Raw genomic sequence first — 16,816 nt, 5'->3', positions numbered from 1 at the left:
TGAGTCTTATAAAAAGGGACAAAAAAAAATTCTCAAAAAGGGTTTTATAATTAGGGACGGAGGTAGTATAAGTCTTTAATAAAAAGAAAATCATCGGTTATATTGTATGTCATGTGATCAACTATTCAGTTTAAACTATTAAGCTCCGCTCAAAAAAGTTTAAACTATTGACCTATGCAGACGGGCACGACGCCTCCCCAAGGGTGCTCACATAAAGCAATTCGGGCTCATTACAACATCGGATGAGGTCTCAAACCGACCTCACATCTACGATCTTATGATCCAACGGAAACCCTTAGCAACGCCGAGCAATGACGAGGTCCCAAAACGACCTCAAATCTACAATGTTTTTCATTTATTATTTCTGAGATATGTGATTGTTGAATGAATACATGTAACCCAAATAATAATATTGTATATGTAACCCGAACAACACCGAAAAATATACACTAGATAATAATAATATAAGAGGTTTGATTGTATCCAATACACACAAAATTGGGAGGGAAGCAAAATGGAATGAACTATGATCCATCATATCCCCCCTCCGTCCTAAAATAACTTGGTCACTTGCAAACAAAATAAATAATGTCTTAAAATAAGATACCCATTTCACTTTTCAATGTAATATTAATTATTTTTCTTCAATTATAACTCTAATTAATACGAATTTAATAACTTGCAATTCAATATATTTTATTTTACAACAAAGACACTCAAAATTATTTTTTCTCTCTCTCTTTCATTTATACAATTTTCTTAATATCTTTTTAATGAACAAAAGACTCAACCATTTTGGGACGGAATGATTAACTTTTTCAAAATCATTTTGTTTAAGGATTCTAAACCTAAATAATAGAACTCCATTTCATATCATTCTCAATTGTATCATATTTCAAAACATACTTAAACTCTTTTTTAAAAAAAAGTTTTAACTGTGATAATCATGCTGGTCAGATTAAATAAGTGTACCAAATCGTTTATCAAATAATAAAGTGATAAGTAGAGTATCGTATTCACATGGATTGTCGTTTCTTCTAAACTATTCACATTACTTATTTAGGAACAAAATACTAAAATAAGATAAGGGTTTAGAGATTTGCAATTTTTACCTGTTTGCAACAAAGCAAGTTGCCTGTTTTGATTGCAGAATGTTAGCGGTGGTTAGGATTCTTTGAATATCCTCTATTCATTTGTTGAAATTAATTAACAATCAAGTCACATTCAATTATTCTAAGTAAACTATCTAAGTGATGAGTTCGTCGGGATGTGGTAACCTAATCGGTTTGTCAAGTTGCACCAGCTGGTCGCACGGTGATCCTTACGTGCTAGGTCTTACTCTCTTGGTTGATTTCGGTCTATCCCTCCGCCTATCGAGTTGCACCTGCTGATCACACTAAGGTTATACACATGCTACAATATAGGGTTATCAATCCTATAGGATCCGCCACCTTTGTATGGATTTTTAGTGTGGGGTCTTACTCGTTTATGGGTAATTGAAATATAAACATAAATTAGATTTCCTAAATTTCCAAAGGTATGACTTCTAGTGTTCGTAAAGATTCCCTCATCTATAAATCTTAGAAGCACACAACACACTCACCATCTCGGAAGTTCTACAAACGAACAACCCTATCAGCGTCTACCTTAGAAAGGTGCAAGAAGAATGGAGTTACTGGGCTGATTGAAGTCGTTAAGTCAATTGTTTCCTTAATTACTAACTACTTACTACCTAATTTCAACATATTTACATCAATATTAGTTATGTCACCTCCTAAGAACTTACTATTGGGTACACTCGCTTTCGGTTCGTTTCACTAGTTAATAATTAATTACTTCCTAGTTAGACAGATATAAATATCAATATTAGGCAATGTCACTACCTAAGTGCCTAAGTCAGGGTTATGCTCCAGAGGAGACAAGTTTTACGCATTACAATAAAACTAAATAGCAAACAGAAAATAACTTAATAAACAACTATAAATTAAATAATTATCCAACAAATAAAATCGAGGTTCATCTTAGAACCCTAGCATAAAAAGGTTTAATTATTCATGGTAACTAAAGACAAATTACAAAAGAAATAAAACATACCTTAGAGAAACTTGGAGTCATGAGAGAGAAACTCCCCCCTGGAAGCTCCTAGTGTTTACCTTCCTCTTGAACCACTTCGTTATGAATGAGAAATTGTGAATGAAGAATGTGATATTTATACGGAGAGTTTTCACCTGAAGTTTGGCCGAAAAACTGGACTTTTCCCACTAAAAAGTAGCAAAATGCAGTTTTGGCTCGCACTAAGTAGTTCTCGGGGTGCAAATCTCATGCCCTCGGCGCATGTGAGTGTGTTTCGAGCCCTAAATCTCCGTTTTCCGTCCTTTTGAATATTTGCTTCCATATAAGATGACTTGGGACTTGAAAACATAACTTCTCCGTCTATAAAGTCTCGTGAGGTGAAACATGTTGGAACAAAATGTGTTTCACAATAAACCTTAATGAGTTTTGATGATAACAAGGTATTAAAAATTGTCAATTGGTTATTGCTAATAATTGTTCAAGTGTAAAGGACCATAGGCAAAGTCAATCAATTTCAATAGGTCTTGAAAGAACAATGGAGAGCAAAGGAATCCAAAGCATCTGAAGAAAACTGCGTCTGAAGCTAAGAAATGCTTCTGAAGTAACAAGTGCCTCTGAAGTAATGACGTCATCAGAAGCAGAAGTCCATTAGAAGCAGAAGACCATTAGAAGCAAGATTTCATCAGAAGCTATATCATCACCAGAAGCTACAAGTGATCAGTAATTTAAACTGAAGATTCAAAGGAGCTGTTTTTCGTTTCAACCTCGTCTAAGAGAACGAAGAATTGAAAGGGAGGTATCAACGGTCATTTGAAAAGCACTGAGTACTTGTCCTTCGTTATCAGAGTTAACAAAGTAAAAGTGTACAACCACTACCTCCACTACTCTGTTTTTGTCTACGCTACAAGACAAGACAACAGCTCTGCCTGCAGAAATGTTCCTTCAAGATGAGAATGAATTTGAAGTTGATTCTTCAAAGGACTACACCCAAATCAGGCAAAAGATTACTGGTGGATGATCAAAGGAACTCAACGACTCTTTAGACGTGCTAAAAATCTCAACGTCTCTTTCACACCTCTATATAAAGGAGTGAAGACTTAATGATTGGCAAGAGACATCAACACAAGTTAAAAGCGCCAAAACTCTGCCAAATTTGATTCTACAAAGCACTTTGAATTTCTGCACTGATTTGATACATCTTAGAAATTCTCAAGTCTAGAGTCTTTATTGCATTGTATTGTGAACACCACCGATTGTATATCAAGTGTTCAAAGTCAAACATTTTCTATGTATTTTTGTTTGAATAGAAGCCTCTCGCCTGCGTGCTTGAGCATTAGAAGACTCTTGCTTTAGTGCTTGAGCATTGGAAGTCTCTCGCCTGCGTGCTTGAGCATTTGAGAAGTCTCATACTTAGAGAGTATTGAGCATTTGTAATCTGTGTGATTATTGGTGAAAATCTCCTTGGAAGTGCAAGGGGGATTGGACTACTTCCGGTTTGTGGAAGGAACCAGGATAATTGCTTGTGTCTCTCTTTCTTTTCTCTGCTCTGTTTTATTCCGCTGCATATCTGATTCTGAACATCACATCAGAAGCATTCCTAACCTGCTTCTGAAGTGTTATCAGAAGAAGAATTTTTAGAGAAAAAGAAAACACAATTCAACCCCCCCTTCTTGTGTTTTTCTCACCTTCAATTGGTATCAGAGCTTGCTCTGTTATCAAAGCACTTAACCGTGTGACAGATCAAGATCCGAGAAAAACATGTATACTGAAGATGAATCCACTACATCTACAAAATACAATAGTGTCAAACATGACTATGATACTGCTGACAGGAAATCAAATTCTGGAAAAGCTCCAAAGTTCAGTGGAGATCTAGAAGAGTTTTCATGGTGGAAAACCAACATGTACAGCTACATCATGGGATTGGATGAAGAACTATGGGACATTCTTGATGATGGAGTTGATGATCTGGATTCGGATGAAGAAGGAGCTGCTATTGACAGAAGGATACACACTCCTGCTCAGAAGAAACTTTACAAAAAGCATCACAAGATCAGAGGGATGATTGTTGCTTCTATACCTCACATTGAATATATGAAGATGAGTGATAAATCGACTGCTAAGGCAATGTTTGCATCACTATGTGCTAACTACGAAGGTAGCAAGAAGGTTAAAGAAGCAAAGGCATTAATGCTAGTTCATCAGTATGAGCTGTTCAAAATGAAGGATGATGAGAGTATAGAGGAGCTGTTCAAAAAGAGTTTAAGTATGTTTTGAAATATGATACAATTGAGAATGATATGAAATGGAGTTCTATTATTTAGGTTTAGAATCCTTAAACAAAATGATTTTGAAAAAGTTAATCATTCCGTCCCAAAATGGTTGAGTCTTTTGTTCATTAAAAAGATATTAAGAAAATTGTATAAATGAAAGAGAGAGAGAAAAAATAATTTTGAGTGTCTTTGTTGTAAAATAAAATATATTGAATTGCAAGTTATTAAATTCGTATTAATTAGAGTTATAATTGAAGAAAAATAATTAATATTACATTGAAAAGTGAAATGGGTATCTTATTTTAAGACATTATTTATTTTGTTTGCAAGTGACCAAGTTATTTTAGGACGGAGGGGGGATATGATGGATCATAGTTCATTCCATTTTGCTTCCCTCCCAATTTTGTGTGTATTGGATACAATCAAACCTCTTATATTATTATTATCTAGTGTATATTTTTCGGTGTTGTTCGGGTTACATATACAATATTATTATTTGGGTTACATGTATTCATTCAACAATCACATATCTCAGAAATAATAAATGAAAAACATTGTAGATTTGAGGTCGTTTTGGGACCTCGTCATTGCTCGGCGTTGCTAAGGGTTTCCGTTGGATCATAAGATCGTAGATGTGAGGTCGGTTTGAGACCTCATCCGATGTTGTAATGAGCCCGAATTGCTTTATGTGAGCACCCTTGGGGAGGCGTCGTGCCCGTCTGCATAGGTCAATAGTTTAAACTTTTTTGAGCGGAGCTTAATAGTTTAAACTGAATAGTTGATCACATGACATACAATATAACCGATGATTTTCTTTTTATTAAAGACTTATACTACCTCCGTCCCTAATTATAAAACCCTTTTTGAGAATTTTTTTTTGTCCCTTTTTATAAGACTCATTTGCTATTTTCAACTACATTAATTATTTCTTTATATATATACCCCTATTTATTATACATATTTTTTTCGCAAGGACATGTGCCTAACTTTGTAGTAATAGTTTGTCGGTATCACATTTTCAATGGTCAAACTTGCATACATTCAAAAAAGATCAAATATAGTAATTAAGGGCATGTGCCTAATGTCTCTACACAGTTTTAATTTTTTAAGTAATAATGCTTCAAGAGTTCACCTCGTGTTAATTGAGACCTCAAAACAAGACATAAAATAAGGCAATATCTGTTCTGTGTCCTGGATTTTGAAATGTATATATAAGTTGCAAACTTGTTTATACATACTTCATATACTACATTATATTCATCAAAACAACACACACATAAGACATCACCAAAGCTTAATCTATAAAACAAATGGATTTCAAGAGCAATGGCAGTGAAGAAACTCAGCTGTATCATGCTCAAATCCATTTATACAAACATGTATACAGCTTTATAAGTTCCATGGCACTCAAATCTGCTGTGGAACTAGGAATAGTAGATGCAATCCACAAACATGGAAAGCCTATGACTGTTCCTGAATTAGCCTCATCTTTGAAACTTCACCCTTCTAAAGTTAGTGTCCTATATAGGTTCTTGCGCTTGCTAACACACGATGGTTTCTTCGCAAAAACAACAGTGAAAGAAGAAACAGCTTATGCTCTCACACCTCCTTCAAAGCTTCTCATCAATGGTGAATCAACTTGTTTTGCACCACTTGTTAAGGGAATTCTTCATCCATGTTCTCTGGATATGTGGCACTCCTCTAAGAAATGGTTCTCAGAGGAGAAGGATCTTGCACTTTATGAAAGTGCAATGGGGGAGACATTTTTTAACTTTCTTAACAAAGATTCTGAATCTGATAAACTTGGTCTGTTTCAAGGGGCCATGGCAGCTGATTCACAAATGTTTAAGCTTGCTCTCAAGGACTGCAGCCATGTGTTTGAGGGTTTGGAATCTTTGGTTGATGTGGCAGGTGGGACTGGAGTTGTGTCAAAACTCATTCATGAAGAATTTCCACACATCAAATGCACAGTTTTAGATCAACCACAGGTTGTGGCTAACTTATCTGGAACTCAAAATTTGAACTTTGTTGGTGGAGATATGTTCAAATCAATCCCTCCTGCAGATGCTGTTTTACTCAAGGTATGTTTATGTTCATCAATTTCCTTTTGATATGTTCATGATTTCATAACCAGGATTAGTGACGGATCCAGAAATTTTTACAAGGGGCAAAATTTTAGCAATTTGTAAGTGATAAAATAATAACATCATCTTTTTTTGACTAAAATATAATATCATTGTAATTGAAAAAAAAATACTTGAGATTTTAAACACTACACTATTATGGTATTGTAAAATTTTGTTCATTTTTACACACTATCAAAATATCTCTCTCTATGTATGTGCCCCCAATCTCATGTGAGTGGATTCGTGCCTAATCAAGATATAAATCTGTGGTAACTTTTAGAGTTAAAATCCTCTCTATTTAATAGATATTTCAATTTTGAAAGAAATAAAATTGTAAAATAATATTATTTTAATTTATTGGTCTATCGCATTTTGTAACATTGTACTAAAATAAAAAATGTTTTTCACAGTGGGTTTTGCATGATTGGGATGATGAACTCTCCTTAAAGATATTGAATAACAGCAAAGAAGCTATTTCAGGAAAAGGAAAAAAAGGAAAGATAATAATCATAGACATATCAATTGATGAAACAAGTGAAGATCGTGAGTTAACCGAGTTACAATTGCACTTTGACATGGTAATGATGACTCTACATAATGGAAAAGAAAGAGAAAAGAAAGAATGGAAGAAACTCATATATGATGCAGGTTTCAGTAGCTACAAGATTACTCCAATATGTGGCTTCAAGTCTCTTATAGAAGTTTATCCTTAATTCTAATTAATAGTTGTTGCAAATAAGTTATTTACAAATTCAATAAGTCAAATTTGTAATGTTTATTGTTTGTCTTTGCATCAAATGTTTATTGTTTCCTATGAAAGGTGAATTTCTCAAGATTGTTTATTAAAAGTATTTTGTGTTCCCAATAGGAAATTTTTTTTTTTTTTTATGAGGTTTCAAACAGAAAGTGGTTAGTTTTTGTTGGAAAGTACCAAGAGTAAAAATAGACTAAACCATTAAAAACTCACAAGACTTTGATATTATATCTTTACCAAAAACTTAAGACGTTGAATTTATAATCTTGTAGAAACATAACTAATCTCATCAATTACCAAAAACTTAAGAGTTACAATTCTCAAATGATAGGAATCTAATCTCATCACCGGTTATGTTTCTGGAACAACCATTGTCAAAATACCAAGGCTTTTGCCTTGCATTTGGGGAATAGACCTTCATTTTGAGTTAGAGAATTCTTAGCTTACCATGATGAGTTTGGTCCTTGATGGTCAGCCTTTTTAACTCTATTTCTATTAAGAAAGTGCTCAGTTTGAACATGACCAATTAAGTCGCATAAGGTACATTTTTTTTCTCATATTCCTAATAGGTTCAGATTTGGACAAATTTATTTTTTAACCTTACCTCTTTTCTGAGAAAGCAAACAAATTTAAGATGTCCATATTTATGAAGATTATTTCTTGGAATGTGAGGGGGTTGAGAGGTTTTGAGAAGCGGAAGGAGATGTGTAAGTTGGTGGGTGAAAAGGAGTTGAATGATTTGTGTATTCCATAAGAAGAAGAAAAGTTCTCTTCTTTTTATGATTTTTGTGTTCCTTTATTTGAGGTGGAACGCCTCATGGCTATTCCTTTCGTCCTTTAGATCATGTTCTTTTGATTCATGGTAGGTTTGTTAAAAGTAATGACAAGTTTTTTCAAGCCAATGTTTATGCACCTTGTGATGGAGCGGGAAAGCAATTGTTGTAGGATAGGTTAACCATCTAGGTTGGTAGTTAAGCAATTGTTCTGAAAATTGGAGGGTGTGGGGAATATGTGCAGTGCTGTTTTTTTTTCTAATTTTCCGGCTCATTTTAAAGCCCGTAATGTTGAGCGACCTAGTACAAGTAATCTTCAATTTCATAGTTTGTCATCCATGGAAGAGGTGTAGTTAAGTAAACAATTTAGATTGGAAGAGGTGAAAGTTGTTGTTTGGAATTGTCATAGTTACAAGAGTACTAAGCTAGATGGGATAAATTTTGGTTTTATTAAAGACTTTTTGGATGATATTAAGGATGAAATTATGAGATTCATAACTGATTTTCATCGGAATGGAAGATTGACAAAATCTCTAAATTGTACTTTCATTGCCCTTATTCCTAAGATTGATAGCCCTCAGCAATTGAATGATTCTTTTCTCATTTCTTTGGTTGGAAGCTTGTATAAGATTTTGGCTAAAGTATTAGCTAATAGATTGCGGCGTGTTATTGAGAGTGTGGTTTCATAATTGAAGTCAATATTTGTGAAAGGTACGCAAATCCTTGATGGGACTCATGTCACCAATGAGGTTATTGTTGAGGCTCTTAAGTTGAAAAAAGAATTTATGTTGTATAAATTGGATTTTGAAAAAGCGTATCATTCTATTGATTAGGGTATTCAAATGTTGTTATGGGTAAAATGCAGTTTCTGGTTCTTTGGAGGAAATGGATGAAAACATGTATAAGCGCGACAACATCTTATATTTTGGTGTGTGGTAGTCCTACAAAAGAATTTTGGTTGGAGAGAGGGTTAAGGTAGGGGGGACCCTCTGTCTCCTTTTCTATTTATGTTGACTGTAAAAGGTTTGCATGTCATGATGAAGGCAATGGGTGAGAATAATATTATGTTGGTTGGAGTGAAAGTCAATATTTCCTAGTTGAAAGAGGCTATCTCGGTTATGAATTGATGTGTTGAGCAGTTGCCCTTTGTGTATCTAGGCCTCAGTAGGTGGGGATTCACATCATTTAAATTTTTGGGATATGTTGCTTGCCTGTATTAAGGCAAGATTGTCAGGGTGGAAGAGTAAGAATTTATCTTTTGGTTGGTCGGTTGATTCTCCCTAAGTTTTTCTTGGCATATCTCCCTACTATAGGAAAGTTTCTTGGGATAACTGCTGATACGAATTAGAGTGCTTTAATTCGTAAGGGTAGCGGAAGCAAACAACCAATAACGAAGATACTAGGTACCACCCTTATTAGTTGAATTCTGCTAAGTGTTTTTGGATAGTTTTCGTATTTTAGTGAAACAGCAAGGGATAGGCAATGTTAGACTACACCAATAGTTTAACAAAGAGATTAGCACTCAACACCAATTGAGCTAATCGGATTATTATCAAGACGTCACTTGCTAATAACCTTTCGAAAATGTAGACACAAATTCTAAGTAAGCTTGAACTGTTCTATCTATGCATTACAATGTCCAGCAAGCATGGCATATATAGCCGAAATACAATGCAAAGATATTAAAAACTGATAATAAAGTACAGCATAAAAGGCAATTATACTAATACTAAAATGACATTATTCCATCAGCTATGTAACTCCTGTTCCAATGACTGGCTGGGCGAAATTAAGGCCTTGAATTTGTCTTTAATGCTCCTTATTTTGCTCCTTTGTAACTGCTCAGAATAGGATTTAAATGGCTGATTTATTTGTCTTTAACTTGGTGATTAAAAATGACGGCACAGTCCAGAAATAATTAAATGGTTAAAATAACCAAGTAATTAAACTCAGTCCTTGATGATGATTAGCAAAGGACCCCACGCCACTAGCTCCTTGGTGATTGTCACGTGTGCTGATTTCAAGCTCTTCTAGATCAATTTTCGCATCATCCCCTCCCCCTTTGAAAGGAATTGACCTCAATTCTTGAATACCATCATCATCCAAATATGGTGAGAGATCTCCAATATTGAAAGTTGCATGTACTCCATATTCTCCGGGCAAATCAATCTTGTATGCATTATCATTGATCTTTGATATAACTTTGAAGGGACCATCAGCTCTAGGCATGAGCTTATTCTTTCTTTTGCTTGGGAATCTCTCTTTTCTCAAATGGACCCATACAAGATCACCTTCGTTGAACAACTTAGGCTTATTATTCTTAGACCTTTGCTTGTAGACTTCATTTACAGCCTTGATTCTTTCTCGCACTTGCTCATGTAGTTTCATCATTGATTTGAGTTTGGCCTCTGCATCTGGATGAACTAGTTCCTCCTTTGGCATAGCCATCAGATCCAATGGCAAGTAAGGATTCACACCATAAACAACTTCAAAAGGAGAATGGTTAGTAGCATATGTATGGGACCGATTGTAGGCAAATTCGGCATGAGCTAACTTCAAGTCCCAATCCTTTTGAGTTTTATTAACCAAGCCACGCAGCAAGGTACCAAGAGTTCTATTAGTCACCTCTGTTTGCCCATCGGTTTGAGGGTGATGGGAAGTACTAAACAGCAACTTAGTACCCAATTTCCTCCATAATGTATTCCAGAAATAACTCAAAAACTTTGAATCACGATCGGAAACAATAGTTTTAGGAACTCCATGTAAGCGCACAATCTCACGAAAGTACAAATCAGCAACGTTACTAGCATCATCTGTTTTGTGACAAGCTACAAAGTGTGCCATCTTTGAAAACCTATCAACAACAACCATAATTGCATCCTTACCTCGCTGTGTGCGGGGCAAAGCCACAATGAAATCCATGCTCACGTCCATCCAAGGACCATTAGGTGTTGGTAATGGAGTATATGCCCCTGGTTTGAAAGAACTCTTCGCCATATGACAAGTAACACACTTGCTAATGACCTTTTGCACATCTCCTAACATCTTTGGCCAATGAAAGTGTTCTTTTAAAATCTCCAGGGTCTTTGTAATGCCAAAGTGACCAGCTAAACCCCCACCATGAGCCTCACGAACTAGCAACTCACGAATTGCATGCCTTGGAATGCAAAGCCGATTCTCTTTGAACAAAAATCCACCCTGCATTATATACTTTCCAAATGCTCCATTTTCACAGTTAGAGTATATTTCACCAAAGTCTACATCATCTTTATAATAGTCTTTCAAAGTCTCAAAACCAAGTAAGCGAGTTTCGAGAATTGAAATCAAAGCATACCTCCTTGAAAGTGCATCAGCCACCACGTTACTCTTACCATCTTTGTATTTTGAAGAGAAATTAAAAGATTGAAGAAATTCAACCCATTTAGCATGCCTTGGACTCAACTTTTGTTGTCCGTTGATATACTTTAAAGACTCGTGATCTGAATGCAACACAAAGTGGTTAGAACGCAAATAATGACTCCAATGATCAAGAGCTCTTACAATGGCATAGAACTCCTTGTCATAGGTGCAATAGTTCAATCGAGCTCCCCCAAGTTTCTCTGAGAAATAAGCTATAGGCCTTTTGTTTTGTATCAAAACAGCTCCAATGCCAACCCCACTAGCATCACATTCGACCTCAAATGGTTGAGTGAAGTCGGGCAAAGCTAAAACAGGAGCTTCACAAAGCTTTAACTTAATCAATTCAAAAGCCTTTTGTGCTTGCTCATTCCACACAAACGCACCCTTCTTCAAACATTCAGTAATAGGGCTTGTTATAGTGCTAAAATTCTGGATAAAGCGTCGATAAAATGATGCAAGACCATGGAAAGATCTCACCTCCGAAACTGTTGTAGGACTTGGCCATGTTTTGATAGCATCCACCTTTGTTGGATCAACCGATACTCCATCTTTAGACACAATGTATCCAAGAAACACCACACTTTCAACCAAGAAGTCACACTTCTCCTTCTTCCCATAGAGTTTTTGTGCTCTTAGGGTCTCAAAGATTTGTTTTAAATGAGTGAAATGCTCCTCACTAGACCTGCTATACACCAAGATATCGTCAAGGTAAACAACAACAAACTTACCCAAAAAAGGCTTGAGTACTTCATTCATGAGCCTCATGAAGGTGCTAGGTGCATTCGTGAGTCCAAACGGCATAACCAGCCACTCATATAGACCATGCTTGGTCTTGAACGCCGTCTTCCATTCATCACCTTCACGCATTCTGATTTGGTGATACCCACTCCTTAGATCGATTTTTGAGAATATAACCGACCCATGTAACTCATCAAGCATATCATCTAACCTTGGAATGGGAAAGCGATATTTGATGGTTATGTTGTTCACTGCCCTACTATCAATACACATTCTCCAGGAACCATCCTTCTTAGGAACCAGCAACGTTGGGACAGCACAAGGACTCATTGATTCACGCACATAACCCATGCTGATCAATTCTTCAATTTGCCGTTGCAACTCTTTTGTCTCCTCCGGATTACACCTATAGGCCGCTTTGTTTGGTAATGGAGCTCCGGGAATTAGATCAATTTGATGCTCAATTCCACGAATAGGTGGCAAACCAATTGGTAATTCAATTGGAAACACATCTTCATACTCACCCAAAACAGCCTCCAATTGTTGTTTAAGAGGGGTTTCGATATCATCCTGTTTAGTATTCTTTGCAATCAACAGGTAAACTAATTCACCATTATCAATAGCATTTTTCACTTCATTTTCAGTAGCAAACATAGTGAGGCTAGGCTTTTTACCTCTTTGTGTAGTCATGGAACGAACTTCACTTGATGCCATAGGTTTCAGCACCATCTTCTTGCCTTTGTAGTTCAATTCATACTCATTTGATCTTCCTCTATGCGTCACATCTCTATCAAATTGCCAAGGACGTCCCAGAAGTATATGACTCGCATCCATAGGCACAACATCACACAAGATCTCATCAACATAAGACCCCATGGTTAACCCCACACTAGTCTGTCTTGTAACTTTTATACTACTCCCATTGTCCAACCAATGTAGTGCATAAGGTTTAGGATGTTTTGTTGTAAGTAATCCTAATTTAGACACCATTTCAGTTGAAGCTGCATTGGTACAACTACCTCCATCCACAATGACACTACACCATTTATCCTTCACTTGACACTTAGTGTAGAAGATTTGATTCCTTTGATCCCCATCCAAGGGTGCAGTTTTAGCTTGTAAAGTTCTAAGCACCAAAGTATCATAGATGGGAGGTCCATATTCTTCTACCTCATTGTCGACATCTTCGACAATTTCAAGTCCATCCATGTCAACATTGCCACCAGATTCTTCCTCTTCCTTAATCAACTCATCACGCATGCTAACCGCTTCTCTGAGGGTCACAACTCTTTTATTAGGGCAAGCTCTAGCATAGTGTCCAAAGCCTTGACACTTAAAACACCTAACCGTCGACAGGCTAGTCTCTTTGGATGCAGCACTAGATTGTTTAGGAGTAGGCTCAACCTGTTTTGGTTGAGTCACATTTGGTTTAGTGCTAGGGGCTGCAGCTGCACTACCTGATACACCTCCCTTGGACCAACCACTTGAACCACCAGCATTATATCTGCTCTTATTTTGATTTTCAATTTTTAAACACAAGGTGCTCAAAGTGTTGAAGTCAGAATAATTACATAGCTCAACAGCAAATGCTATGTTCTTATTCAGACCACGAAGAAAACGACTCATTCTTTGCTCTTCATTTTCCTCCAACTCACCCATTAAACATAGGTTTTCGAATTCATCAATGTACTCAGTAACACTCATTTTACCTTGTACTAAATCTGAAATCTTCTTATACAAGTTCAATCTGTGGTTCGATGGCACATACCTTTTGCGCAACTTTCTTTTCAAGGACTCCCAAGAACTGATTTTCTCCTTCCTATCTCGTATTCTTCGAGCCTTCAAGCCCTCATACCACAACGATGCACTTTTGCTAAGTTTCAGAATAGCATACTTACAACGCTTCTCATCGTCAAGATCCTTGAAGTCAAACATTCTATCGATCTTGCGCTCCCATTCCAAATAAACCTCCGGGTCTGCACTGCCATTGAATTCAGGTAGCTCGGTGATTTTGAATTCATCCGCGTTTGGACGTGGTTCACCCCTTCTAGACCTCCATCGTTCATCTCCCAGATTGACGCTCCTTAAGGCTTCACGCAATCTGTCCATGAAATCATCGCTGTTGTAATCCACCATTGTCACGTAACAAGGATTCAGAGCCAAAGCTCTGATACCACAAATGATACGAATTAGAGTGCTTTAATTCGTAAGGGTAGCGGAAGCAAACAACCAATAACGAAGATACTAGGTACCACCCTTATTAGTTGAATTCTGCTAAGTGTTTTTGGATAGTTTTCGTATTTTAGTGAAACAGCAAGGGATAGGCAATGTTAGACTACACCAATAGTTTAACAAAGAGATTAGCACTCAACACCAATTGAGCTAATCGGATTATTATCAAGACGTCACTTGCTAATAACCTTTCGAAAATGTAGACACAAATTCTGAGTAAGCTTGAACTGTTCTATCTATGCATTACAATGTCCAGCAAGCATGGCATATATAGCCGAAATACAATGCAAAGATATTAAAAACTGATAATAAAGTACAGCATAAAAGGCAATTATACTAATACTAAAATGACATTATTCCATCAGCTATGTAACTCCTGTTCCAATGACTGGCTGGGCGAAATTAAGGCCTTGAATTTGTCTTTAATGCTCCTTATTTTGCTCCTTTGTAACTGCTCAGAATAGGATTTAAATGGCTGATTTATTTGTCTTTAACTTGGTGATTAAAAATGACGGCACAGTCCAGAAATAATTAAATGGTTAAAATAACCAAGTAATTAAACTCAGTCCTTGATGATGATTAGCAAAGGACCCCACGCCACTAGCTCCTTGGTGATTGTCACGTGTGCTGATTTCAAGCTCTTCTAGATCAATTTTCGCATCAACTGCGATTCTATTTTTTTTGGGAAATGAGTATAGATGGTTGGGGCAAGACAAACGAGGGAGTTTAATTTTGCTATGTTGAAAAAGTGGTGTTGGAGGATTTGGGCAGGTAGAGAGGTGGCATGTGGTTTTAAGTGTTGTCTGCTCGGTGAGGTGTAAGGGGTTTGTTAAACGGAGGGTGGTAGTGATAAGTCTACTTGGTGGAAAGATTTAGTGTGTATCTATGATGAGGTTGGTTTTGAGGTCGGAGGTTGGTTTGAGGAGAATATATGGAGGGAGGTTGGTAATGGTGAAAATACATTTTTTTTAGACAAGTCAATGGTTAGAGGATGTGTCTTTAAGAGATAAGTTTAAGATGTTGTTTGATTAGAATGAGAATAAGTGGTTGGCATTGGCAGATAAGTTCTCTTTGGGATGGGGTGAGGGTGGCGAGGCATGAAAGTGACATCGTATGTTGTTGGCATGGGAGGAGGATATGGTAGAGGAGTGTAATATTTTTGTTCACAATGTGTCTTTGTAGGTGTATATTGAGGATCATTGACATTGGAATTTGGATCCGACATTTGGGTACTCAGTGCATTAAGCGTATCGGCTCCAAACTAGTCAGGAGCCTCATCATGTTACAGTTGGAATTTACCTGGCATAAAGATATCCCTTTGAAGGAGTCTTTGTTTGCATGGAAGCTTTTCTGAAATAGGTTACTTACTAAGGATAAATTATGTATACACATCCCTTCAAATTCTCAACTTTGTGTGAGTGGTTGTGGGTCTCTTTAATCAACAAATCACTTATTTTTGACTTGTAATATTTATAGTTCTATTTGGCATCTTGTATGCAATTTGCTTGGTTTTTCATCTGTTGATCCATCTGGAATTGCGGATCATTTTGTTCAGTTTGGCAGCTTGGCATGTGTTTCAAAATTTTGACGGCCAACTATGCACTTACGTTGGTTCTCTTGTGAATGTGATAATATATTTCATTTTGACTTGTTAAAAGAAAAACTTGTAAAAAAGGCTTCCGACAAAAAATTATAAATTTATTTTTTACCCATCCGTTTTAAAATGAATGTCGTTTAATTTTTTTACGCACAAGTTAAAAAATATAATAATGATGTCAAAAAACATAACAATTTTACTAAACTAACTTTATTTAGTACTCATGTAATTCTTTAAAAGTAGTGTTTACTCAACTAATTAGATGGTACAATTGAAAATAAAGTAATAATTCTACAATGTGTAAGTTAGGTTCTTTTAAAACAATTTTTTATAGTTAAAATGACACTTACTTTAAATCAGATGAAGTATGATATAAGATATAATCTTTCTCGTTGTCCACAAAAGATTATAGACTTTGTAAAAAAAAAGATTATATAATATTCTTTTTATATAAAAAATATTATCTTTAATATAATAGTCAAGAAATATAGACTCTGATTCTGTCCATCTTGCATGGCTTATATATCGAAATATCAAATTATATGAATAATTTAAGACAAAACCTTTGTAAATAATTTCTGTTTTGCCGACCAAAAACCTTTTAAAATAATGCTACTTGCACGTGAAGTGTGAAAGATTAAAAAATTTATTACTAAACACAATCTCCGAACCAATAAATGAATGTCATGTCATTTTGTTCATCGGAGAAGAATCGTAATATTTGAACAACCATTTGAAACAACTTTGTAATAATTTCTTTTTTCTTTTCCCTGGTTTTTTTTATTGATCAAAACAATAGAGAGGGAAGAGAGAAAGAGAGAGGTTAAGAATATAATGTAAGTTAAAAGAGA

The 16,816-nt window shown here is 35.9% G+C and overlaps 2 protein-coding genes across 2 annotated transcripts; one reads left to right on the top strand and one right to left on the bottom strand.

Annotated features, from left to right (window-relative positions):
* Nucleotides 1-5,458: 5,458 nt before the first annotated feature.
* Nucleotides 5,459-7,320, top strand: LOC25491776 (isoflavone 4'-O-methyltransferase). Its single transcript, XM_013599798.3, has 2 exons — nt 5,459-6,427; nt 6,883-7,320. The coding sequence occupies exons 1-2, from the start codon at nt 5,657-5,659 to the stop codon at nt 7,183-7,185; spliced, it is 1,074 nt and encodes a 357-aa protein (XP_013455252.1). The 5' UTR covers nt 5,459-5,656; the 3' UTR covers nt 7,186-7,320.
* Nucleotides 7,321-9,925: 2,605 nt separating this feature from the next.
* Nucleotides 9,926-15,007, bottom strand: LOC120579883 (uncharacterized). Its single transcript, XM_039832623.1, has 6 exons — nt 13,360-15,007; nt 12,920-13,302; nt 12,408-12,655; nt 11,330-11,978; nt 10,437-11,197; nt 9,926-10,286 (listed from the first exon to the last, which is right to left on the bottom strand). Exons 1-6 carry the CDS (start codon nt 14,270-14,272, stop codon nt 9,926-9,928), a joined length of 3,315 nt encoding a protein of 1,104 aa, XP_039688557.1. The 5' UTR covers nt 14,273-15,007.
* Nucleotides 15,008-16,816: the final 1,809 nt, after the last annotated feature.

Source organism: Medicago truncatula, chromosome 4 (assembly GCF_003473485.1).
Source record: "Medicago truncatula cultivar Jemalong A17 chromosome 4, MtrunA17r5.0-ANR, whole genome shotgun sequence".
Classification (NCBI taxonomy): domain Eukaryota; kingdom Viridiplantae; phylum Streptophyta; class Magnoliopsida; order Fabales; family Fabaceae; genus Medicago; species Medicago truncatula.
This window is presented reverse-complemented; position numbering and strand designations above follow the sequence as displayed.

Excerpts from the sequence above, each read along its gene's own strand:
- LOC120579883 (XM_039832623.1), bottom strand. The coding sequence starts at position 14,272 with ATGGTGGATTACAACAGCGATGATTTCATGGACAGATTGCGTGAAGCC. Across the intron at positions 13,303-13,359 it reads TAAGGAAGAGGAAGAATCTG|AAGAATATGGACCTCCCATC; the intron begins GTGGCAATGTTG and ends ACAATGAGGTAG. Across the intron at positions 11,198-11,329 it reads ATGCACTTTCAAGGAGGTAT|GGTGGATTTTTGTTCAAAGA; the intron begins GCTTTGATTTCA and ends TATATAATGCAG.
- LOC25491776 (XM_013599798.3), top strand. The coding sequence starts at position 5,657 with ATGGATTTCAAGAGCAATGGCAGTGAAGAAACTCAGCTGTATCATGCT. Across the intron at positions 6,428-6,882 it reads CAGATGCTGTTTTACTCAAG|TGGGTTTTGCATGATTGGGA; the intron begins GTATGTTTATGT and ends TGTTTTTCACAG.